A 24961-nucleotide genomic window follows, 5' to 3' on the forward strand; every position below is an offset into this window, starting at 1 on the left:
AATGACTCTCCACACTTCATTTGTAACTTGTAGTTTAATAGAGCTTTATTTTTTGAGGAGACACACATTTGAAAGAAGTTATAATTCTCTTGTCTTGAATATAATAGTAGAAAATTGATTTAAATCGTTTAACCGAAATTTCTACCGGGAATCGATCCAAATGAGATTTGATCCACGATAGTCTGTGCAGTGGACCAAGCGCTGAGTCACAACACCATGTGACCATTTCGTATTAAGCGTTGTTAAGTTGGCATTACATTCAGATGCGTAAAACCCTGTAAAATGATATCGGGATTTTTACAATTTTATTACAACTTGAATATCAATTTAAAATATTTCTTTCTTTTTTTAAATAAGGACACATGCAACAAGTGAATATAAAAATCTTCTTGCAGCGAATCTATCAACCATTTTTATCTATTTTAAGCTCTCGTAAAACTGAACTCCTTGTATGGAACCGATCTAACTTTTCTGTTTGACTTTTGATTACAATCCAGTGGAGCATTTGATTGCTTTTGCGAAATCTTACTTTGACTTTGTTTCCTTCCATCACCATCAACAGTGTCTTTCCTATTGCTGCGCCAAACACGTTATTGTTGAACGAATGCAGTGTGCTTTTTTCCGTTTCTTACACTACATCGTTAGTCGTTAGTATCGATCGTGATTCGTCATACATTGTTTGTAGCTGTTCATTACTTAAACATGATGGAACATCGAAGGTTTCTGTACTGTTTTACTCTCTCTCCTCACACCTAGCACGCCCGTTTGTTCGTTTGTCTTTCAATACCGAGGCACAATCGGGTCGGGAGAAAGCATTAAAAAAGAACAGATACATGATAAAAATCGATGCACTTCCATTAATCGTCCTTGCAGTAGTAGTACGATTCCCTTTACACCGTGTGTACCGGTGTTTGAGCAAAGCTGTCCGTGGTTTGCTGTGTGTACCGTAGCACACATTGCTTTTTTATTCCCATGGTGACGGTAAAGCTACAGACGGTTACTATAACCATGTCTGCCCGATAGTAGAGATTGAACTTTTTTACAGGACATTAAAATGGGAGAAAAAACGCAAAAAACGGCATTCTTTTTGTGCAACAGTTTCAAACAAAAATGGTTTACTTTTTGTACCTTGCGCCGTTAGTGTAGAAGATGGGGCAACTTTACTCTAACTATCGGTAAGTAATCGCTACTGACCACGTCACATGCAGGAGGATTTTTTTTTTTCGTGCAATTTTCATCTTTTGTATACTGGAAACTATGCTTCTATGCTTTGTGGTGTAGAGGAGAAGGTTAAAGCGTGTTTTTTTTTCCTCTGATTTGCATTCTTCTCACTTCACCACATAGGAGTTGGCGAATGTGTAATGGTTTTTTGAATTTGCATGCATATTAACATGCTGTCTGCATTAAATTTACATCCAGTTTGATGCTTTTGTTTTCATGTTCTTTAGCATATTGTAGCATAGTGTTAAAACATTTTTGTTTGTTCTTTTTGTCTTTTTATTTTCTCTTAAGTTACTGTTTGCTTTAAGTGTTTATTTTAAAATATTATTTCACATTTATTATTTCTTCACTTAACAAAACTTCTTCAAAATTTTATAATTTGTTATATGTTTTGTATAATTTTAATATAAAGGGGTTTTCATTATTTTATTTATTTTCTTTTTTCATTCATAACGAACGGCCTATCCGTATTGTTATCATTTTATTTTGAACACCATTAAAAGATTCTTTTTATAGTAAACTCATAAAGGGTGAACCTACCTTTCTTTATCAGTAAGGATCGATACCGCTACTGCAGGGTTCGCACCATCTGTCCGATTTAGTCGCACTTCGGTAAATTCATGCTTCCGGTTCCGGAGCGTTCTGTACCGTACCCGGTAAGAATTAACCGGATGTGTTCTTTTTATACATTTTATTCATCGATGTTTTAAGTGTAAAACTTATCCATCCGTTTCGTGTGTTTCGTTTGCCGTAAAATGTCGGCTTTGGCGGAAGTCGGTTGAGCGTAAAAGGATACGCGCAAAGGCGAAACTTTCGTCCCATTCGTGGCATGTGGCCATTTTTCACAGACCATTAGAGACTGGTGGTGAAGGTGGGTTAAGGGAACAACCTTCCCTAGGCATAGGTGTAAACCAACGTTGAACGTTAAAGTGAAACTGTCTGTCTTGTTAACAGTTTACTGAAGGTATAATAAAGTCATTCGGTACATCTTAAAGGGTTTTCCCGGGAAAGGGATTGTTGTAGTAGAGTTTTAAAGAAAAATACAAAAAACACCCATTGGCTTTTTGTATATTAATGTTACCTTTCTAAATAGCAAAACAATTCAAAGGATTCGAAAAGAAAAAAAACGAAATTGATAGAAGCGATGACCCTCCTTTATCAACCTGATACAATGTTTATTGAATAGCCAAATAGTCTAAAATACAAAGAGAAATTAAATGCTAATAAAACCTCCTGTTTTTGTCTGAGCGGAATTTGATATCCTTAAAAAAAATAATAAAACAAAAAAAAAGGATATTTTGTGTTGTGCTGCAAGAGAAATCTCTTTCTCTGTCTTTCTCTTTCTCTTTTTCACTTCCGGTGCCTTTCGGTGAGGAATCTTTGGAGGCAGAAAGTTTTTCCCCCGATACGAGATACGGAACGTAGACAGACCGACAAGGGGTTGTGAATTTTGTGGTTAAGGAAAAACCCTGACTTTGATGTTTTTAGGTTCAGAGCATTGGGAAGGGAGTTGTTGTGGTTATAAGCTCTCCTCGGGTGAATAAACTGTCGTCGGTTGTAAGATATTCGCATACAAGCAAGCAACAAACCCATTAGTATAATAAAAAAAAAACAGAAGGATGCGGCTGACTAAAAACCTAAAGGCGCGGTAAGGACAATTGGCGGCAAAGTTCTCCTCACAAACGGTTCCTTCACAATGTAGACAAGGTGGGTATGCTTAATGAACCCCTCTGGTAGTTTCGGTTGTGAAAGTATTTCCGATTCAGATTTCCGGGTTTTCTCCTGTAAACTCCTGTGAGTTCCTCATGGAGTGAGAAATGAGAATAAATCCTTGAGTTATTTTCTGTAGAAAGGGATATAGAATTGTATCAGTTTGCTGACAAGCTTCATCCTTTTATCTTATCCCATACGTAGATGGCCTAATGCCGGTGAAGTCGGCGTTGCATAATTTGTTGTGCGATAGGTTTCATCTGTTTCTCACATTACCATTACCGGGTTTGATAAATTTTCCCTCATGTTTGTCCTGTTTTTGCTCCTTTTTTTGGTATCAATGTTTTCGACTATTATTTTTAGATTTCATACAGCCATCCACCCTCTGTGTAGCTTGAAGCTATCAAAAGTTCATTACCATTTCCACTCATCGAAGGGCAATTTAAAAAAAAAACTCTTGAAACAAACATCGAAACCAGAGTGAATGTGCGTTAAGCCTTTTGATAAAAGCGCATGTTCGTTTCCACATACAAAATCAACCACTAGAACAGACCACTTTAAAGACGTGAAAATTAAACACTCTTTACATAAACGATTATTTATTTGTAATCGAAAAACAAAACTGCAAAAAACATTGGAAATATTCCAATAAGACCGCCGCCGAATTACGTTCAAAGTTGTGGAAATCCATCCATACCTATCATGTTTTCTCTGTTTAAAAATTCTATTAGCGGGTTTTGGGGTTTTTCGTTGAAATTTGGGATTAAAAATGAAACGACGGGACAGTACAAAGAACCTATTTTCCGAACGGATGGTTCGTTCGCACAAGGTTTGTCCCGGGTTTTTTTTTGCTCTTTTTCACCCGGTATTTCATTTAAGCTTCCGGTATTATTTGCCACAGGATTTGGAGGGAGGAAATGGTAGTATAAAATTTTTATTACGACATTTTAATTTCTCTCCCATTCGTCCTCGTTGGCCTGCGGACAATTTTTCATCCTCTTTTTGCTAGTGGGAAGCAGAGTTTGAAATAAAATATTTCTGCAGCAACCTGAACGGAGGAGCATCAGTTCGATGATGCTTTTTTAACCCATCATCGGTTTTTGCTCTGTTTGTCCTTTATTTGTGGAAAATGGTCGCATTGAATGGGATGCACTCAGATTTCTGCCGAGTTGCTGTACGCAAATGGAAATGAAAGGATTCTTATTGAGAATTCTCTGAACTTTCGTTTTGTTCAACTTTTATCGACCAGTTGTTTGTGAGGCTTTCATCTTCTATGTTTGCGCACGATGTTTCGCATTCGTGAGACACATTTAGTAGGATTACTGTACAAAAGTATTATTTTTCAATTTTATAGACCTTTTTTCCTTAACAATCTGTTTTTTCTCCATTTTCCAATTTTGTGAATGTTTTTAAAAATATTTATCTTTCTTTATTATAAGCTAAACTTTGTTGTGTTTCTTTTCTCCTTTCAAGCACATATCGTTAACAGAATCCACACACTAAAGTCTCATTCACCTGTGGTGTGGTCTATCGTAGTTTAATTTCCCCATTTTCGTTGTTGCCTTGGGCTATTATACCTGCACGTCAAATCGAATGACAGTGCACATACCGTTGACATGGCATGACAGCGTACTTATTCCATTTCATTGGAAGCCTCAAACCCAATGGGAAGCATCCCAAAAAAAGAACCATGTTCGTGTCCGTAGACATGGTTTAGTCGTGAAGTGTACAAGCTTGTCACCACTACAAAACACCATCCGTCTCCACCACTGTACTCAAAGCTGTCAAACAACTTTGTATGCGCCATCTGACGGGTAATTTTAATGACTATCTTCTGTTTGGTTTGGTGTTTGGTACAAGAACAGCATAAAACCTACTTTCCTAATGTACGATTCTAAGTTTTTTATCTTCAATAGCGAACGATTTGTGTTCTGCAGTGTTAGAGTTTAATATGAAGATGAGATCCCTTCTGGGGATTGAAATAAAATTCTTGTAAAAGTTAACGAAAGGACCCATTTTTAAACCATTCTTCTGTAGCTTTACATTCCTATACCTTCACAAACAAATACCACTCATAAAGGAAATTGTACGAACGTGCACAAGCATACACTTTCTAGCGTAATTCGAGCACAGCGTATCGAATCAAGTTCCTTTGCTCATTGTCAAATATTAGCATTGCATGTTGGCAGGGTGATTGCACAAAAATCCCCAAAAATGTCACAAATGTATGTCGTTTCGGGGTGGAAATTGTCGCACTACCCCCGAAGTAGCGCTTTTGCTGGTATTTGCCAGTGCCGAGCAAAATGTACGATATTGTCATCGAGAAGTATAGGAAAAAAAATCCAGTTCGAAATATTTATTATGCCTTGTAGCTTTTTTTTCTTGTACATTTTTTGTGTGTTGAGATTGCCGAAAAGAATTCCCGCTAACCTTGGGTCCCGGCAAAAGACCTTTCGGACGGATATGATACACGTCCGGTGTGGGTTTTGGTTGTTTTGTTTTTCTCCACTTCCAAAAAATGAGCATTGTTTGCGAGTGAGGAAATAGCTTTGGTGGAAATAGAATGTTATCAAAATCGGAAAATCGGTTTTTCAAAAGGCAGGGCAGCGTGTTTGAGGAGCGCAAAAAGCACCGGATATATGGTACACCCCAAACAAAAAAAAAGGAAAGGGAAACAACCAAACACGTGCTTTGGTAAATCCTGTGCGCCGGAAAATTGGGCAAGGTTTTTCACCGTTTTGGGAAAGGGAAATGAGTGAAGCATTAAACGACAACGCTACCATCCGAGCGACTTTTGTTCCACCTTTTTGGGCCGGATGTGTATAATGTCTGTTGACATTGTGTGTGTGTGCTTCAAGAGGAGATGAGTTTTCGCGATGTAATGGTCGATTTTTTGTGGTGTAATGTTACACCATTCCGAAGCGGATGGGCCATTTCCACACGGTGGCGATTGGATGTAAATTCTATTTAGCTGATTGCTTTCCCGGCACTTCGGTACCGACCCGTTGTAGTATCGCGATGTAATGCAATGTCAAGCGAGTGTTTCCGGTGGCTAATAATCCATTGGGGATGGTTGTTTTCTCTTTTTTTGTTGCTGCTGTTGCTACTGCTAATACACTGAAGGGGATGCAACATCAACAAAGTGTTAATGCCCGCGGAAGGGTTTTGTTTTCATTCCATTTTCATTTCATCCCTTCCCTGGGGATGGCAAATGCGCCTCCCTTTGGGAACGCAAGGGGGGTTAATGTTTTGCGAGATTTTCTAATCGATTTTTCGAGATAATTTCTGTGTGTGCGTTCGTACGTACTCTGATGTCGTTACGGAATTTACGTGCGGTTGCAGGTTGATGTACTTGAACAAAACGTGTCGAGCGGTGTTGAAATTAAACTTTCATTTTAATTACACTGTTGCATTGTACTAAAATTAATTGTGGACGGATACATTGCAGTGGGAATTGTTTATGTTAATAAAATCGATTAAAAACATTTGAAAACGGTGTGCGTTAATTAAAATTATTGCTAAATTAATTTGAAATAACATGAAAACTACAGTGCTCGATATAAATATATAATTTTTTTATAAAATATACAAATAATTCATTAATAACTAATAATACGAAACTTTATAATAATATACTTTCGTAAGTTAATACGAAAACTTTGTATAGAACCTAACATAGAAAACGTATTATTTGCAACCCTTTTTGCTTGATACGATGGTAACTAATAGGATCAGAAAATTATCAGTTGTTTGCCATTTTGTGCAACAAGCAGAAACACAATCGTTTCACTTATCGTTAAGCCGGCTTTTCTAACCATTGCCGGTGGTCTTTTCCGTCGTTTTTCGTCCCCATTTATCCCCCTCCCCAAAAGAAGGGGGTGTTTTTTCCCTCTCATATTCACCCTCTAGTGTGTGTGTGTGGGTATGTGGGTATGTGATGTGGCACATTATCGGATGCAAAACACTCACCGTTGAGCGTTGAAATGCGTTCAATTATAGGGGCACAGGGAGGAAATAAAATTGTCCTGTCCACACATACACAAGTCCTTCGATTTTGCGAAGCAGTAACGTAGTAACTCTTTAGAGTCCTGTTGATTCTCACAATGGTACAAGGGTGGTGTGTAGGGAAAAGATTTTCTGGTACGTCTGTTCTGGAGGCGTCGAGTTTTCGTATAATCTGTCTGGCGGGACACAGTGCGCTACCACTTTCGGCAACACTTGGATTGTATTATTTTTTATTTTTTCTAAAAGGATTTTTTAAAGGAAATTCATTTGACACATCGCTTTGTTATTTTAGCCTTCCCTTAAAAACTTTTACAATTTTTTTTATACAAAGCTATTGTATTATGTTTTAGTATTTGTTTTAGTACAAACTTAGTTTCACTTATATCAAATAGAGATAAAAAATGGAGTACAAATAGTAACTCGTAAGAGGAGTTACATACTGTCACCAAATTTTCCAAAAAGCTCAATATCCTGCCCTTTTTGCTCTTATTTCTTCACACTCCATGTGTCCCATCCCATGATGCTGTGCGTCAAGTACATACAGATCGGTTGAAAGGTTCTACATGTGCTCGTTTAGTACTTCATCACAATCTCATTTGGCCGTGGTTCACGCACGCCCATACCAAGTTCCACACCAGGCTGGTGTAGATTAGTCACAGTCGTTCCTTTCCATCTTGGTCGTATCGCGTACACAATGACGAAACGGTCCAAAAAACCGATAGACGATAGACTCAAGTGGTAATTGATTGGGACGGCTAGTCCTTACGGTTGAACACTTCATTTTGGTTTGATGCAAGAACGCGCTTGCAGAAAGACATTGATAACATGGCGATAATAGGTTTTCGGCTAAGTATCTCAACAATATTAGCCTTTTTGAGTGACGCTACATTGTCTCACTGGCTGATAGGTTTGCCTTATTTTCGTTGGATGAAGATATCATTGTGCAATGATTAACTGAATCGTGTCTTATTGGTTTGTAAAGAAAATGGTATTTGTTTTCATAAGTACAATATCAACCGCTTTTGGAGTTGGAAATAGAAATAGGAAATTTCAGTTATCGGATTTTTAAAATGTTCAGTAATTGTACTGTTAATAGATAATGAAGTTTTGATGTTTGTAAAAAAAATAATTCAATGAAACCTTACTTCCACTCAAAAAGCTTCTCCGTAACGATAATGACTTCAATGGAAGTTGTAAAGTCAAAAAGAAAGATCACTCAAAAGTGGTCCAAAATGGCTACATTCAATGCATCAATGGAGTTTATTTTGTTTTATCCCCCAATCTCCCATCTCCGTTGGGTGGAAAAATAAGGAATCGCAATGAGAAGACGAATACGATACAAAATTTTCCTTTGATGGTAAACCGCACAGTTTTTAATTAAATTTGTCTGTCATATTTCTACAAACAGGCCATTATCTTGACGTTTGCTTTTGGTCCAGTATCGATTTTTCCCCGTGCACACTCGCTGGTTGCTTTCCATCGTAGTGAATTTTCCTGTGTTTTTCCTCAGCCCCCGCTTAACCAACAATCGCTGAAGCAAAACCGATCTTATTTATGGTCCGACGGTATCGACGTTTTCAATCGGGTGATAAGTGAAGTGAACGTTTATATCTTATAGCTGAAGCGTGGACTAACTTGAGCGTTCCTTTCGGGCCCCAAGCACTCGCCTGTTGGGTGGTTCTAATTGCCATTTCGCGGAAGACCAGTTTACTCGAGGATATGGCAACCGATAATTGTCGTACCGGTATCGATTTCAGTCGAGTTCCAGAAGCACAGCATCCTGGATTGTTTGTTGAAGCAATGATTGAACAGAAAACACTTAAAGACTTGCGCTGGAAAGGAGGCAAACGTTCATCGTAACTTCTAATCGATATTGACGAGACGTTCCGTTGATTGATTTATTAGTTTTCTTGAGTTCAATCTCCCTGTTTTTGTTTATTAATTAGTATCTTCAAAACATTCTACAAAATAACACACTGCTTCCCATTCTTTAACATTTAGAAAACTAATGGCAATGAAACATTTATTTAATTTTCAATGTGATTCAATTATAAAAGTTCAACATTTTTGTTTTCTTTGCATCTCAATCTGTCGCCAAAAATAAAATCCAATTAATTTTTACGCCTTAAGATCTTACTTAAGCCTCAAAAAGCTCACTGGCGCCATCTGTTGCAAAGCGAACAAACCATAATGTAGGATTTGTCAGATGTTTGTGACTCTTAATGTATGCAAATTACAGCATAATTACACCGTTTAATTAGCATTGGATTACCATAGGATTATGTGTTCATGTTTGAAAGATAAATCAGATACGAATTACAGTATTACAAATGATTGCTTCATGTTTGGATTCGTATCTTTAACACAAAACTTTAAGCCAATAATTGTAAGCTATATTTAAGCATTAAAGCAACCTAAAAAACATATTCATAATCGATCAAAAAACTAGAAAAAAGACTTCAACAAAGGAAAATAAAGCGGGATTTATCAGCCTTACATTAGCATACACCATCAAACGGGTGGGATTGTCGCTTTTCCTGGCTTTTATGCTCTCTCTCGTAACATTATAATAGCCCATTCGCAACGGCACGATAATTTACCCATGATAAGCGCATTATTTGCGTATAATAAAGTAGATTTTCCAATGGCACGAAGGTGAAAAGTTTTGGTGGAAACGTGTGCCGAGGAAGGGCGTGATTTTCCTGAACCGGTACGCGATAAGCGTGTCCGTTCGGTTCCATGTTCCACATTTGGCTTTTCCCATTTTCCTTTGAATTTTCGGATTCAATTTTTGTGATTCCTTAAGGTTCTCATTTTCTATGAATTTAAGAAGCATGATTGTATTAGGTGTATAAAAAAGTTTCTGCCCTTCGTTTTTGAATGTGATACTGAAAAGTTTTCCCATTGTAAAAAGTTTGTTTTTATTTAATCATTATCGCCATTACAGTAAGTACATAGTTAACATTATTTACTTTAGTAAATTTACATCGTGGGAAAATGGCGAGAAATTATTTTCCCCTCATAGAAAATTCGTCCCATCCGACATGTTCATGCTTTTGTGTGCGGCATGTTGTTGGGGTTATATTGACCAACTAAATTTCAATTAGCTGTCTATTCGTTTTCAAATTACATCAACTCATTGACGTCTGCTTCCGCTACTTCTTCACGAGTTCCAATCCATTGTTCAAACCTATTGTACAATGCAAACCATCAACCATCAGGTAAAAGAGCGTTTGACATGGAAATCTTGCACGGAAGGTAACTTTTTCCGTCCAATGGCGGTGTGAATACCCCAGGTGAACGGCGATAAATCGTCCAATTAATGAAAAATCAACTGGAGGAAAATTTATCGCTCTGCAGAGAATTGCTGTTTGTCCCTTTTGGCCTTTTTGGCCTCAGTAGCAGCGGGTAAGAGGTACGAGCGAGTACGGAAAAGCTGTGAATGAAGCGTTGTCCATATAGGAAATTCTTACAATCGTTTGATTTACAACGTGCCGTCGAATCTTTTTTGGGAAAACTTTCCTTAAAGTGAGGCAAAAAGGTTATATTTTCTTGTGTATGGGTTCTTAACTTAACTTTCTAATGGTATATGTTTTGTGTGTGAAAGTGAGCTTTCTTTCAAAACATGTTCAATTTAGAAAAAAAAGAAAGAATTGATGAAACATTACGATCTAGTAAATGGCTTCGATCGAGGCGGGTTTTTCTTTCTTCCCTTCCAATTCAATTCTCAAACTGGATTTGAAGGATTCGAATGTAACATTTTTAACCGGCGGTTTGGGGGAAAATCAATTTCCTGGTTCCTCCCCTTCGTCCATTCACCTGTTCGGACATTTCAACACCAACGTATCCTTGCGTGTATTATGGGCGCTTTTCCTGCCTTCAACCTTCAACGTAATGGAACGTGTTGCTTCTTGTCGGTGGACCGTTCGTTCTTTTTGCTGTTCGTCGATAAGCTGATGGATGAAACCGGGAATGGGTTTGATGGCGTAGCGTGAGTACAAAATTTAGGTTACTGAGTGTTTTTAGACAGCCGCGCACGAAAGCGTTATACGCTTGAGAAATAATCATAACAAAGCGATTGCCTTTGGGTGTTTATCGTTAAAGCCAGAAGTGATTTAAAATTCCTTTCTTTATTTATTCTGTATAAACAGTACATCGAGCAATAGATGTAGTTATAAAACCTTTTACAAAAATTAGTTTTCTTCATCAAAACATTAATATAAAAGCGTTAGAATCGAATTTAGTTTTCTCTTCTTTCGAACGAAGAAGTGCTACGTGATTTTCCGTACGTTCATGTATTGGTGTGCTGATTTTATTTGCGTTGGCCCTTGCCTCATTTTTGTTCAGCCTGCCCTTGCCTTGGTACCATTTCCTGATGCATGTCATGGCACGTGATTTATGTGCAATCGTAATCGAAATTGCCCTCGTCGATGTCGTTGTCGTGTTTCATGGTTGCTCTGGAAATGATGAATTGTGCCAGTGATTGTGAAGTTACACATCATCCACGTCCGGTGACTAACGAAAATGGTAGGAAATTTGATGACCAACAAGGAAAAGATTGTTCCTGCTGAACAATTCGTCCGATTGCCGGCATTAGGCAATGTAAGAACACTTGTAAGTATTCCTTCCCATCAAGTGATAATTGCGATAATTAAACGTTTTACGCTCTCGTATGGGTTTAGCTAAAATTTTCCTTTCACATTAGAATGTATGTCAATTTGAGTAAAGTTTTAAATTTAACCCTAATGACATGCTGTCACCGTGGCAGACTGATTACTTTTTTATCTTTGACGCCATCTGTTAGAAAACAGTAGAACTAGGTAATTAAAAAAATGCAAATGTACACTGAAACTTCGTTATGGCACATATTATAAAGTGAAATTTTCACCGCAAACAGTCGTTCCTCGTTAATTTATACAAAAAAAGATGCATTTACGGAAGTATTCTCCACAGTCTCTCGGATGCCCTAATGCCAAAAAGTCACATCAACTTTTGCCAGCAAATGTCAAACAACAAATAATGCCCTGCAACTTATCCGACCACTCGCCACCGGACGTTTGGCCACGTTTCGGTCCGCTGTGCTTTTGTGAAAATTGAATTTTCATTCGCCTCCCCTTTACAAAGTAGGCTTTCCTGAGATACGGCCTGCAGCACTGCGACAGCAGCTTTTCACACAGGAGATCATCCGTTTGACATATCTCCATGGCCCCCCTCCAAAAAACACGTCACATGCTTGAAAAGTTGGGCCTGAGTTGACGAAGATAAGAGCTTTGTGGTGGTTTTGTAAATAAAAGGAGAGAGGCTGTGCCTGCCTAATGTAAGCATTAGTCTACTCGGCTAAATGGCACGTTCGGTTTGGTGGGACGGTACCACCCTCGGCTGCATAGCGCATTACACTACAAAGCGATTTTGGCAAAGTTTACGATCCGCCGCTACATTAAAGAGCCTTTTTGGGAAGGGAACCGGCTTGAGTGTGGAAGCATAATTTAAGCGCTACATGAATGTATTGAAATTCCAACCCACCCAGGTTTCATAATTAAACCACTGGAAATTCTGCAGTACTGTAACACAGAGAGGAAACCCGAGAGTACAATGCAGGTGTTGTGTTACACAAACGTTTTCCCATGCAGCATCTGTAATTTCCATGGAGTTGCCTAAGCTCATGCAGACTTGCAGGGATGTATAAAGGATCACACTGGTTGTCCAACGGCGCAAATGTTAACTCCATCTTTACACGAATCAATAATGGATTGCTTTAAAATCAATTATATGTTCGCAAAGTTCCAGCACATCTTCGGTACGGTACAGTACATGAAGCTTTTCTATTGTTAAGCAATCTTACAGCTTCAATTAAATACCGTCATGTGTGTATTTTTTATCTTATTTGTGCCTCAACTCATCGAGAACTCGTGCTTCTGAGGGTTGCAACTAAGGCTGTGTGTATAAAACGTTCATTCGAAGTTGTTTAAACCAAGAAGAGTACGTCAAGATGCATTAAGCTTATGCCACATTCAACTGGAAAAGACATACAACAGTCCACAGAAACTTGGGAGTTGTTTCATAGTGCTTGAGATGCTGGTGTTATACTTACCGTACAGCTGTCTTAACATCTCTACCTTCTCCACAACATGTCGTTGCTTGAAAATTGGCCAGAAAATCTCATGTGAAAGATTTATTGCACACCGGCAGTAAAGCATCGTTCGAGATGCCCCTTAATGCACTGGAGATTCGCTAACTATTCTCCGAAGCAAACACAGCTGCATGCGGGCACAAACAATAGAACCTTTTCGGATCGAATTTACGTTCGTCCCATGTGGTGGCAGAAAATGGCATCAGTGAACAACAGTCTTGTACGGTACCGTACCTGCAAATGCATAAAACCCGATCCCGTAGCAATAGACGTTTTATAATGGGGGGGCCGTTCGTACTGATGCTTACCAGAGACTTTGGGCACAACAATGCAGGAAGTTACAAGTGCTCCAAGACGACGATTCCGAGCACAGAACCACTACGCACTACCCAGGCTCTTAAACGCAAACAATAACGAAGTCTTGTGGTACTATTTCCTTTCCAGCCGGCTGTGGCTGTGTGGTATACGATGCTTTCCATGGAAATTCTTTACCAACTAGCAACTTGGTCCTTCTACACTGGTGCTGTTAGCAAAGGCGTGGGAAAACAGACATTCTCATACCACGCCAACCTTCGGTAGGCCTCCGAATGGGTGAAATTCATGGAAAACATCGTCAAGTGACATGGTTTTCATTTTTCCCGCTGTCGGTTTGTGATGGCGAACGCTGTAAATTGTTTTCTATGTATTTTCGCTGCTTGGTGTGGCTCAAATTTTGCCAAAGCAATTTAACAACCTTAACAGGGGTGGCTGCTAAAGAGCAGCGATCGAAAATCGCATTAGCAGTACGGGAGTTTCTCCTAATGTATTGCGTTAAATTGTTGTGGCCAATAATTTACCAGCAATTAGATTGCTTGCAATAAGACGTTGTGGTTGTAGAACTTCAAGCAGAAGTGAATTTCTTATTGCAGTTGTTGGTGTATAAACCACAAATCATACCGTTAAGTTTAGATATCTCAAGAGAATGATAGAGAATTAGAATTATTATTCTTTTCTTTAACAAACCTGCATTAATGAAAAATTGGTATAGATATTTATTTCCTTTATTGCATTGAATAAATGGTGTGTACATAATTTCAATTTTATCAAGATTTGACAATTTACACTTAATTTTGACATTCATATTCAAGATTAGACAATTTACACTTAATTTTGACATTCATATTAGTCGATTCAAGTAGTATTGGGTCAAGAGCGAAAGAGGTACCTCAATCGCTCCGCTCATCTTATTGTGCGCGCTCCCGCACAGCCCACGGGAAAAAGAGGTAGCTCCGTACGGAGCGCTACACACAGGAGCGATTGTGCGATGCGCTCCCCGGGAGCGAAGTTTCGAACCACAAGGAGCGCTACACACAGGAGCGATTGTGCGATGCGCTCCCATTTGAAATTTCCTAAGGTCTTACCTTTTTTTGGGAAATTTAGCAAAATTTTAAAAATTGATTTATTTTAATGCGAATCGAAAAAAAGTGAAGTGAAAAGTTTCTTTTCACTCAAATAATACTTTAAATTAAAAAAAGTAAAAAAAATCAGAAAAAAATATTTCAAAAAATTTAAACTTAAAAATTTCATAAGGCTTACCCCTTGCCATTTTTGAGCAATTTTGCAAAATTTAAAAAATTGTTTTATCTTAATGCGAAATTGTTGCAATAACTTTCTTTTCACTCAAATAATGCTTGAAATTAAAAAAAGAATAAAAAATAATATAAAAATGTAAAAAATCTATAAATTTGTCAATCTACGAAGGCTCATTTTTGCACCAAGTTTTGCCTATAACTCGGTCGCTATCCAACGGATCTCCAATCTTTAACCTGTGGACGATACATGGCACCAATGGCTACCATTGGTCATTTTTTTGAGCAATTTAGCAAAATTTAAAGTTTTGTTTTATTTTAATGCGAATTGGTTGAAATAAGTTTCTTTTCACTCAAATAATGCTTTAAATAAAAAAAAGGATAAAAAATCATAAAAATATAAAAAATTCTAGAAATTTGAAAAATTTCTAAGGCTTTAGCCTTAGCTTTTTTGGGAAATTTAGCAAAATTTAAAAATTGTTTTATTTTAATGCGAATCGATTGCAATGAGTTTCTTTTCACTCAAATAGTGCTTTAAATAAAAAAAAGAATAAAAAACAAAAAATAAATTCAAAAAATTTGAAAATTTCCTAAGGCTATAGCTAGTGGGTCAAGAGCGAAAGAGGTATTTCAATCGCTCCGGTCATCTTATCGTGCGCGCTCCCGCACAGCTCACGGAAAAAGAGGTAGCTGTATCGCAGGAATCGCTCCTGCGTGCAGCGCTGCTTGTGGTGCGAAACTTCGCTCCTGGGAGCGCATCGCACAATCGCTCCTGTGTGCAGCGCTCCGTGTGGAGCTACCTCAAGCGCACCGCAGACTTTAGAGAGTGAGAGCGGTGCGCTCCGCTCTTGCAAAAGAGCTGCTTGACCCAACACTAGATTCAAAGAAATTAATAACGCCATCTGTTGGAAAACTTCAACATACTTTCTTTGCTTTGTAAAATGCCTCATACTCTCATTACTTTTATCTTATTATACTCACCGGCAATTTGCGATCATCGATCTGTCATATCGCTTTTGTTTTTTCCTCTATCGGCGCCGTCATCTCAATCTCTTGACGCATTGGTTGCGTTTGACTCACTTAAACAACGCTACCGTCCTCTATGGTGAACGAGCACATAAACATAAACAGCAGTGAAATATTACAAATTAATCTGTATGTCTAGCAAAAATAGACAGAATGATAAAAAAAATGAACTTCACAGTTTAATATCTGTATGAACATTTGATTTTTTCTATGTAACAAATGTGATTACGCAGCCTAACTTTTGTTTTTTTCGGCACAAATTCAAGCGCCACAAATACCGTGAAGTTGTTGCTGTTGCCACTATGAATGATTGTCATCCGTAAATATTAGTCACTTTTGATTGCTACATCACACCATCTTGCGTTTCGGTGCTAATTGAATTTGCCTTGTAATGGCATTAAATTTGACACGAATGCTCCGTAATTTTTAGTTTGATCGTTCGAAAATGTATTTTTAAAAAGCCTTTTTTGCACAATTTTTTTTTTTGTGTGTGGTTCATCAATTTATATCGCTTTTCTTACTTTTTTTAATTCTATAGTTGAAACAGCAAGCTAAAGTAAAACCAGCTAAGTAAACTCATTGGCTCACGATCGGTATCGCACGGCATACAAAGTTTTCCCGCACAAGGGACACAATTTTTTTATTATGATTGTCTCCACCGTTCATCGTCTTCTGGTCGTTTGCGTTCGTTAGCGCGATTTGAATAACGTTAACGAGAGCTTTTGCTGGCTCACGCGACTTCCAATCTATACACGATCGTTCGCGAGCTCACACACATGTATCGTAATGGCCTAGAGGGGTTTGTTTATAGATTTTTTTTTATTATTTAACTCCCTTTTTTTAACTGACGCTAATGCGTTCGTGGGTATACTTTAGAGGGTGGGAGGAAAAGGAAGAGAAGGAAAGCTCTTTCATTCGCATGGTCGGCAGGTTATGTGGGATCTTCATTGTATTCACAGCTGTTTGCTGGAGGCGACAGCTAGATTTTCGGTTGTTCCAATCGTACACGAACCGGTCGTCAGTGGTGTTCCGGAAGGTGGTGAAGACGCATCAGTTACTGACTGGTTCAGACGCAGAAAGAAGGTAGCCATTGTGAAGTTCGATGGGAGCTACTAGTGCACGGCGTCGTGCAAGCAGTTTTGCAGCTCCCAATAATCCCGTCACTGTTCGTACCGTTTTGCGATGGAGTGCAGTGGGTATCCTGGTGACTTGTGTCGTTTTGGTGTTAATACTACCGTGGCCCCTACCATACGAACAGTCGATCGAAGAGATCATGGAAGATCGTTCGAACCATCTACAGGAACAGTGTCAAATAGTTCACTCGCTGGGGAATTTCTCCATTGCAAGTCCACAAACTTCCAAACCCCAGTATCTGTACTACAACTACTTTTATCAACCGCGGTACCAAATGTTATGGTGTGCAATAAGCAAAGTTGCGTCCAGCAGTTGGATGTATCAGTTCAATCGATGGGCTGGAATTCCACGGGAAAAGATTGCACAAGCGGCCCGAGACATGAAGGCACTCGCGCGTATGTACTATCCAGCACCAACACGTGCCGACGTGGAACAGATGAAGCAGAACGTCGCGTCACCAGTGATCCGATTCCTGTTGGTACGTGACCCAATGGATCGGTTCGTCAGTGCGTATGAAGATCTGATCGTTCGTCCACAAAGCGATAACTATCGCACCCTCAGGCGTTTCATCTTTCGCGAGGTGTACGGCATGGATACGCCCGTTGGCGCAAAGGTATGATTGATTTTTGTTGAATCTTGGAACACGAAGTTGATTGGGGTTCGTTGAATGCCATGGACTAATTAGCGTTCGAAGTGGCCACGCACGAATATGCTGACCATGTCCATCGCTTTTCAACTTCCCACAACATTCTTAGCCGTGGGTCTACAGCACGGAAGAGCTTTTCAAGCAAAAAAAGTGTATACTGACTGAAGTCTTTTATTCTATGTGTGGCTTGAAACGATTACGTGGACAGAACGGTACCACGCTGCCGGTACCGAGCTTCAGCGATTTCACCGAATTTGTGCTACGTCGCACGAACGTGCTGGATCCACACTGGAACACTTATTACAATCTGTGCGATCCCTGCTTCCTGCAACCGACCGTGATCATCAAGCTGGAAACGTACGATCGGGACGTAACGCACCTTCTCCAGCTGGCGAACGTAACCACCAGCGCGGATAATTATGATAATGCACGAAACGATGATGATGGATTCGAGGGACATCGGCTGAATGTTAATCATCATCGCACATCGGGTGACACTTTACACCGAAACGCCTCCACGATGGATCGGTTAGCTGAACTCACGAAGGAACAGTTCGAACGTTTGTACCGTCGTTATGAGCTAGATTTTCGATTGTTTCAGTACGACGCTAGTCAGTATTTTGCACTGTACGGCGAAGACTAACGCGCATCACGCATGTCTAACTGTGATGTTTAGAGTGTAGCTTAGCTGTTTGTTAGCTTTATCTCATTAGAAGCTGTCATGGCAACTATGGAGTACGTCTGAAGGTAACACAGTGGATTAAAAATATTTTTTTTGCTTATTTTTGGGTGAAATGAACGCAATTCAAATCCAATTAGTATAAGGACAACTTAAAAATGATCTAAAAAATGTACGATGCAGGCATAATGAAAGTGGACCAATAGTAGTCCAATATTCATTGGAGCAAATACAAGAAACAAACTGAAGAGGATGATGAATAAAAACTAAGTAATTACAGTGATAGTCTAAAGTAATACCTGCAGTGATTACATTTTATGTTGTCGTAAGTGATAAAATGAGGTGGATTTGAAGACTTTCAAACAAAATTTATGTTTTAATACTACCACTAATCACTAGAAGGATTAAAAATCAAATTATCTGGCGGCAATGAAAAGTTTCTTAGCCTTATTCTTATACAGTAATGAAACAGCATATGAATGTCTCCACCTTGAGCATTCAGAGCACTAAGAATGAATAAAACAAAGCACAGTCAAGGATTGAACAAATGCTTTTCATAGTCATCCCACTTGAAGTAAGCGATTATGGTGGTGTTTAGCTTCGCTTTTCTACACACACCAACACTTTCATTCACAGTTTGCTTCTATTGTTCTACCCAGGGCGGAGAATCGTTTCCATGCATGACAATCAGTCTGTAAGCACATCCGCGTCCTTGGCAGAACGTTTACTTCAGGCACAGCCAAGGGAGCATTTGCACCAAATCCCTTGATATGCAAATTGGTGCGGAAAAATTGTCAAAGCCGTTGGTTCCATCGGATTTATGCTCGTACCGTGCTTGCAAGCGTTATGGTGCTGGCGGGTGGAAGTTCATTCAAATATGGAAATGATTCTGTGAGACGGATTAGTCGCCTACCGGTCTACGTCACTTGTAGTGATGGGAAAATTGGGAAGAAATAGGAACGGAACGGAACTGGGTTCGTTTTGTTTTATTTTAATGCGAAATTGTTGCAATAAGTTTCTTTTCACTTAAATAATGCTTGAAATTAAAAAAAGAATAAAAAATCAGAAAAAAAATAAAAAAAATTATAAAAATTTAAAAATGTGATTAGGCTCATTTTTGCACGAAATTTTGCCGATAACTCGGTCGGTATCCAACGGATCGCCAATCTTTAACCTGTGGTCGATAGATGGCACCAATGGCTACATTTTCTTCTTGGACGGCCATGCCCTCAGATGTCTGTGCCAGAAGTTATTCGAGGAACCGTGTTCCTTACCCTGTTTGAGAAAATATAAAATTTTTCTCATTTTTCTACAATTTAGCAAAATTTATAAATGTGATATATTTTAATGGGAATTTGTTGCAATAAGTTTCTTTTAACTTAAATAGTTTAGCTTAGTTAGTTTAACTTAAATAAAATTCAAAAAAATAAAAAATTAGAAAAAAATTTCAAAAAACTTTTCCACTCGAAAATTTCATAAGGCTTACCCCTTACGTTTTTTTGAGAAATTTTACAAAAAAAATAAATTGATTTATTTTAATGCCAATTAGTTGCAATGTGTTTCTTTTCACTTAAGTAATGCTTTAAATAAAAAAAAGAATGAAAAATAATAAAAACTTAAAAACAATCAAAAAAAAAGTTGACAATTTCTCAAGGCTATAGCCTCAGCTTTTTTTGAAAAATTTAGCAAAACTTATAAATTGACGAACCTACCAGGTTCATTCCGGAACGCACATCACTAGTCGCTGGTGTTTCCTTTAAGTCCTTTGCTATTTTCACTTGCATATGAATATGTTGAGGACAAATCAAGTTTTTACTTATAAAATGTAACATTGTTTTTTTTTTGAAATATTGCTCCTTTTTACAATGAAAAGTTTTCTACTAAACGAAGTTTAAATTTAAATAATGTTTGGCAAACAAAGCAACTCTTCGAAAACAAATCATTTTATTATATTGTCTCCATATATTCTGAACAGCCTAAAGATACGGTGGACATTAATAATGCTTTCTGTGCAGCTATCAAAACACTCCACCTCCAGTCAAATCTTCTAAATCTCCACCTCACTATCTGTTTGTGGTCGCCTTATGAATCAAATTCAAATAAACTGCTTCGGCATGACTCTCAGCAGCGCGATTCAAGATACGGTTCAAATTTCCATTTAAAGATTATGCAAATGTACCCACGCTTATTATTGAACCGGTTCATGATAGTTTAAAGCCTGGCGATGTGATAAGCCGCTAACAAGTATCAACGTTCATCATCTATTTTAAGCGAAACGATTAAGTTTAATAACTTTATTTGGCCTTGAATGGCTTTTTTGTTTAACTTTGTTGTATTTTGTTATTCTTTTTTAACTTGTTAAGTTACCTTGACGATTAAATCTTATCTTCAAAGCAAAATGTTGTTTCATCACCTCCACACACTCGGAATAGTGGCTTCATCAAAGCCACGATAAATGTTGGATTGAGGCATGTATGGAATTTTGCACAAGGAAATTCACATCACGATGGAAAATTCAAAATCCCCCACCATCGCCTCTTAAACATCCTCCCGTGTGCAACAATGTTTTGTCGGTGGCTGTGGCGGTGGCTGTAATTTACTGACACGCGTATCACCTCTATTCGGAAACAGTTGTTGATGCCCGTTGATGACTTTCATATCGTTCAGGATGCTGTCCAACTCTCCTTCGGGACGGTTGCATACACTGCACGCGTGTGGTGAAACAGTTCGGTTTGCACACCGAAAATAAACAACTGTCCAGTGAGTGAACAATGGCGGGCCTCAGTTTTGCAACGAGCAAACATTGTGATGTGATTTTATCATGTCATGTTGGTTGGTAAAATGTGGCAAACCATGTTGGCGAACTTCTTGCGCATGAGTTGGCGGAAAAAGGAAAAATTCTTCATCCATCATGCTTCAGTGCAGGTGGACGATATGGTGTATTACGTGCTTGCGCATAGTTATGTTCTTTATTATATTATTATTATTATATCTAAATTATTTAAAGAGAAATGTTTTCCATGTTTTCATATAATAAGCTTTATAAAATTATTCTATAATTATAATATTATAGAATAAAAACCAATCAAATGAATTTTTAATATAAAACGTTTGTATTCTGTTGTAAAAGTTGTACCTCAAAATTGAAGATTGAAATCAAATCTAAAAATTGTGTTGCTGCTGACAGTGAATTGTTCCCTTGAAAGTTTGCCATAAACTATCGACACTGTATCGATTCTGCAAATGGCTACAGCAATGGAACGCAAGCCTGAAAAAATAGTAAAAATTCAATTCAAACTACAACGTTCACATACGATACGACGGTATGTCTATTCGACTGCTCGCTTTGCTTCCGTTAGAAAGCGAACGAACAGGCTATATCGGAAAGATTCCCTAGACCGTTGTATCTTCCTATTTTTTTGGTTGTTGCAGAATATTGAAAACTGTTTCACATCATGCTCCGGAAAGGGAACAAATTTACGGAAGGTGATCGTTGAGTGAAAAAGTAAATAAAATGCAACCGAAATAAACCGAATTCAAAAGCCAACTCTGGAATGACAAGCATTGAACGGGGAATGAGAAAAAAATGGCATACTTGTCCATTTTCCTGTTTCTGTTTTTTTTTTCTCTTGTTGATCCTTTATTGCACTTTTCCATCCTGATCCCATTGATGGTCGTCCGTAACTCAAGAGGCTTCTAACGTTTTGCACATCATACCAGGCGTACATTTCGTCAATAGTTCGTTTCATTTATTGAATTTTGGCTACATAAAACAAAAAAAAACCTACCATGCAATGAAAACGGTGGACAAAACTTGGCCTTACAGTTTTATCTGTACTGCAGCAAAAAAAAACGAGAGAAAATAAATGAAATGCAATCAACGTGTGTCAGAAGTACATTTGTGAATGATGAATCGACATGTTTTTTTTTTGCTCGAATGGGGGAAAATTACTTTCAATATGAAACGCTTTTCCATATTAATACATGGATATATTTTGTAACAGAAAACGAATTTGTTTGTGAGTTTAAAAGACTCTTTCTTTGTTCGGAAAACTGAACGTATACTACAGATTACGCTTGAAAGTAGACTATTTTCATGCTTAAGATTACTTTTAATAGCAGTGCATACATCTAGGCGCATGTAATTTAAATCATTTATGTTTTCGATGGGTTTAACAACTTATAAAACATATTCTTTCAAAAAATTGTATCGTCTATTGTTTTTTTTAGAATTGAAACTAGAACAGCAACAAACCGTAACAATGCTGTTCCGAAATTAGATCCCTTTGGTCTATTATTACGAGTTGCAATTTGAACCAAAGCTGTCACCTGACTGGCTAATCACAGGGTTGGCAAAGCCATCGGAGACAATTCGAATGTTTGCCGGTTGAAGTGTGCTCTAATATACTATCTATACGTTCTACGTTAGCAAAAATGCAACAATGAACCAGTTTATATCTCAAGTACACTTCACCATCATGGCATCGTTTGACAAAAGGAGTGTAGCTTCTGCATTGTTTTCTTTTTGCGTTATAGATAAAATTGTGCTTCTCTAAAGAGAGAGAAAACAGTAGAACATACCTTGAAGAAGGTAATAGTAAAAGAAATGTATAGCATTTTATTCCTTATCATTTCTTTCGCGAACTTTCACGCGACACCCTGTGGCTCCGAATGACAAAGTCAAGTGGATACAGAACAGCTTGTGGAACGGAAGTTGGAACAGTTGGATTCTTTTTTATCGCACTTGAAGTTGCTTTACAGGAGGCCTGTTCCATTGATAACAATGTGTCATACGTTTTATGTAACTCGTTGGAACAAAAAAGCGGCGTGAGAAAATATGGATCCAGAATGTTGTCAGCTTTGCCACTGAGTAATAGCTTTGTGTGTCACAACAATCTGTTGCTTTTGTTTATGTTAAAAGGTTACGCTTAGCTAGAATGAAGTGGTCGGTACTAAATAAAAAAAAATATGGCTGCTAATTTGTTACATCTGCTGTCGCTGTCGAGAAAGCGTAGCAAAGCAACTTCATTTCCGGACGCTTATATTGATTGGTAAATTAATGTTATGAATGATTAATGTAGAGCCGTGATTACTAATAAAGTAATTGATGTGCAGGACATTAATAAACACTGCTTAATTCATGTTTATTACATAGGGTTTGAAGAGGTAGGATGATAAACAACTCCTATTTGGGGCTTTATATGAAAATAAGTTTTACTTAACGTAGTTGCAATTTAATATTTTTTGTATTTTTTATTAATATTTAAATAGCATAAGATTTCAATTGAAGAAACAAATTGTACTTGCTTTCGTGATAATTCCCACAAGAAAGTTCCAAATCAGTCCATTAACCTTCAGATTAATTGTTTTTGATTACAAAGATAAAGAAAACTAATGTCATTTACGACTTTGCAAAACTGGTTACAGATTCATGTCCAATCATTCTTATTAAACCAATCGGATGCCTTCATTTATCAAGGTGAAACCATCACAAAGAAAATCGATTTCCCATGCCCTCCTGCTGCCACATTGCAGTAAAGCCTTCGCTAGCGCCTCCATTACGCCGGACGTCTTTTATCCTTTTTAATTATTCACTTTGCATTTAAAAACAAGTAGTCCGCTTCCAAGGGTGTGGATGGAAATTTCTACCTTGTTGAGATTTTAATCGAATTGATCATTCAACCAGCCGAAGGAAAGATATTTTCTTACGCAAAAGGGGTTTTGTAATTAAATTACAAGTATTTCTGCTCATCCACAAGGGGGATAACTCTACCATTTTATGTTAAATTAATTTAGTAAGGTTTTGTTTTTAAAATGTAATTTATTTTTCCTCCTTTTATTCCATTATGGTTTTACGAAGGTAATGATGCATTCAAAAGCTACCCATTTTTCGCTTGCAACAGCTTGTAATCTAACGAAACGAACATGGTATTGATTACACCGTACACCTCGTGGACTCACAATGTGACTACCCTTCCGTGCACATTTCGCTTCATCACCATCATCATCATCATCATCATCTTCGTTGGCAGTCTGAGAATGGTGATGATAAGTTGTTGCGGCACTGTAGAACCTGTATTTCATTTCTTGCGCACACGTTTCGAACGTTTGCTGCCTAATGAGGTGCAAAGCGAAGTATTATTACCATCCCGAACTAATGCATTCTCGCCAGTCAAATCGAATGGGGGATCAAATATCACAATAAACGAGGCATTTGTTCTTATGCAATTGTGTTCCAGAAAACGAAACATTTTTCGCATGAAGTAGCATTTTCAATCAATGTATTTATATAAAAAAATGCAAATTTGGAAAGAGATTGAAACAAACAATCCTTCGATTGAAAAAAACAAAACAATATACCGAACGTGAATGAATCGATTATCACACTTTTCCGTGTTTATGGAAAAGCTCGTTATAATATCGCGTTACAATCACAGCACCTGGTCCAAATTCGCCTGCCCGATACAGGTAAGAAACTTACATAAACGTTTCATTCCATCTGGACCCATTAGCACGTTTTACTAGCGCAAAAAAGAATCATTTCAACCACTCCTCCGTTGGGCAATTGAAATTTGATAACGCGCCCTGTTACGCGCATCCCTGCTGCGGTGTCGCTCACGAGGAGGCATATTGTGTTACTGATTATTTTTTTATGATTCTTAAATTTGCACTCTGTTCGATTACAATTACTGTGCTGTTGTGGGAACCATTGAAGAATTCCCTCCGTGCGAAATTGGCCTTGTGGAATTGTTTTTTTTTACGAACGATAAGCAGCGATGATAGTGGAGGAATGCAAATTTTTTAAGAATGTTTCTGTACAAATTTTGGATTTTTATTTTGTT

General features: G+C 37.9%; 2 protein-coding genes across 3 annotated transcripts in view; both read left to right on the forward strand.

Annotated features, from left to right (window-relative positions):
- Window positions 1–24961, forward strand: part of LOC125770143 (calcium-transporting ATPase type 2C member 1) — a 55501-nt gene that overhangs the window by 7728 nt on the left and 22812 nt on the right. The window lies entirely within an intron of this gene.
- Window positions 15070–23279, forward strand: LOC125770227 (carbohydrate sulfotransferase 11-like). Its single transcript, XM_049439617.1, has 2 exons — window positions 15070–17407; window positions 17649–23279. The coding sequence occupies exons 1-2, from the start codon at window positions 16763–16765 to the stop codon at window positions 18081–18083; spliced, it is 1080 nt and encodes a 359-aa protein (XP_049295574.1). The 5' UTR covers window positions 15070–16762; the 3' UTR covers window positions 18084–23279.

This window comes from Anopheles funestus, chromosome 3RL, assembly GCF_943734845.2.
Source record: "Anopheles funestus chromosome 3RL, idAnoFuneDA-416_04, whole genome shotgun sequence".
In the NCBI taxonomy this organism is placed as follows: Eukaryota; Metazoa; Arthropoda; class Insecta; order Diptera; family Culicidae; genus Anopheles; species Anopheles funestus.

Bases quoted from the DNA above. Each gene is read 5' to 3' on its own strand.
- LOC125770227 (XM_049439617.1), top strand. From the start codon at position 16,763: ATGGGAGCTACTAGTGCACGGCGTCGTGCAAGCAGTTTTGCAGCTCCC. The intron at 17,408-17,648 runs GTATGATTGATT...TTACGTGGACAG, and splicing joins ATACGCCCGTTGGCGCAAAG to AACGGTACCACGCTGCCGGT.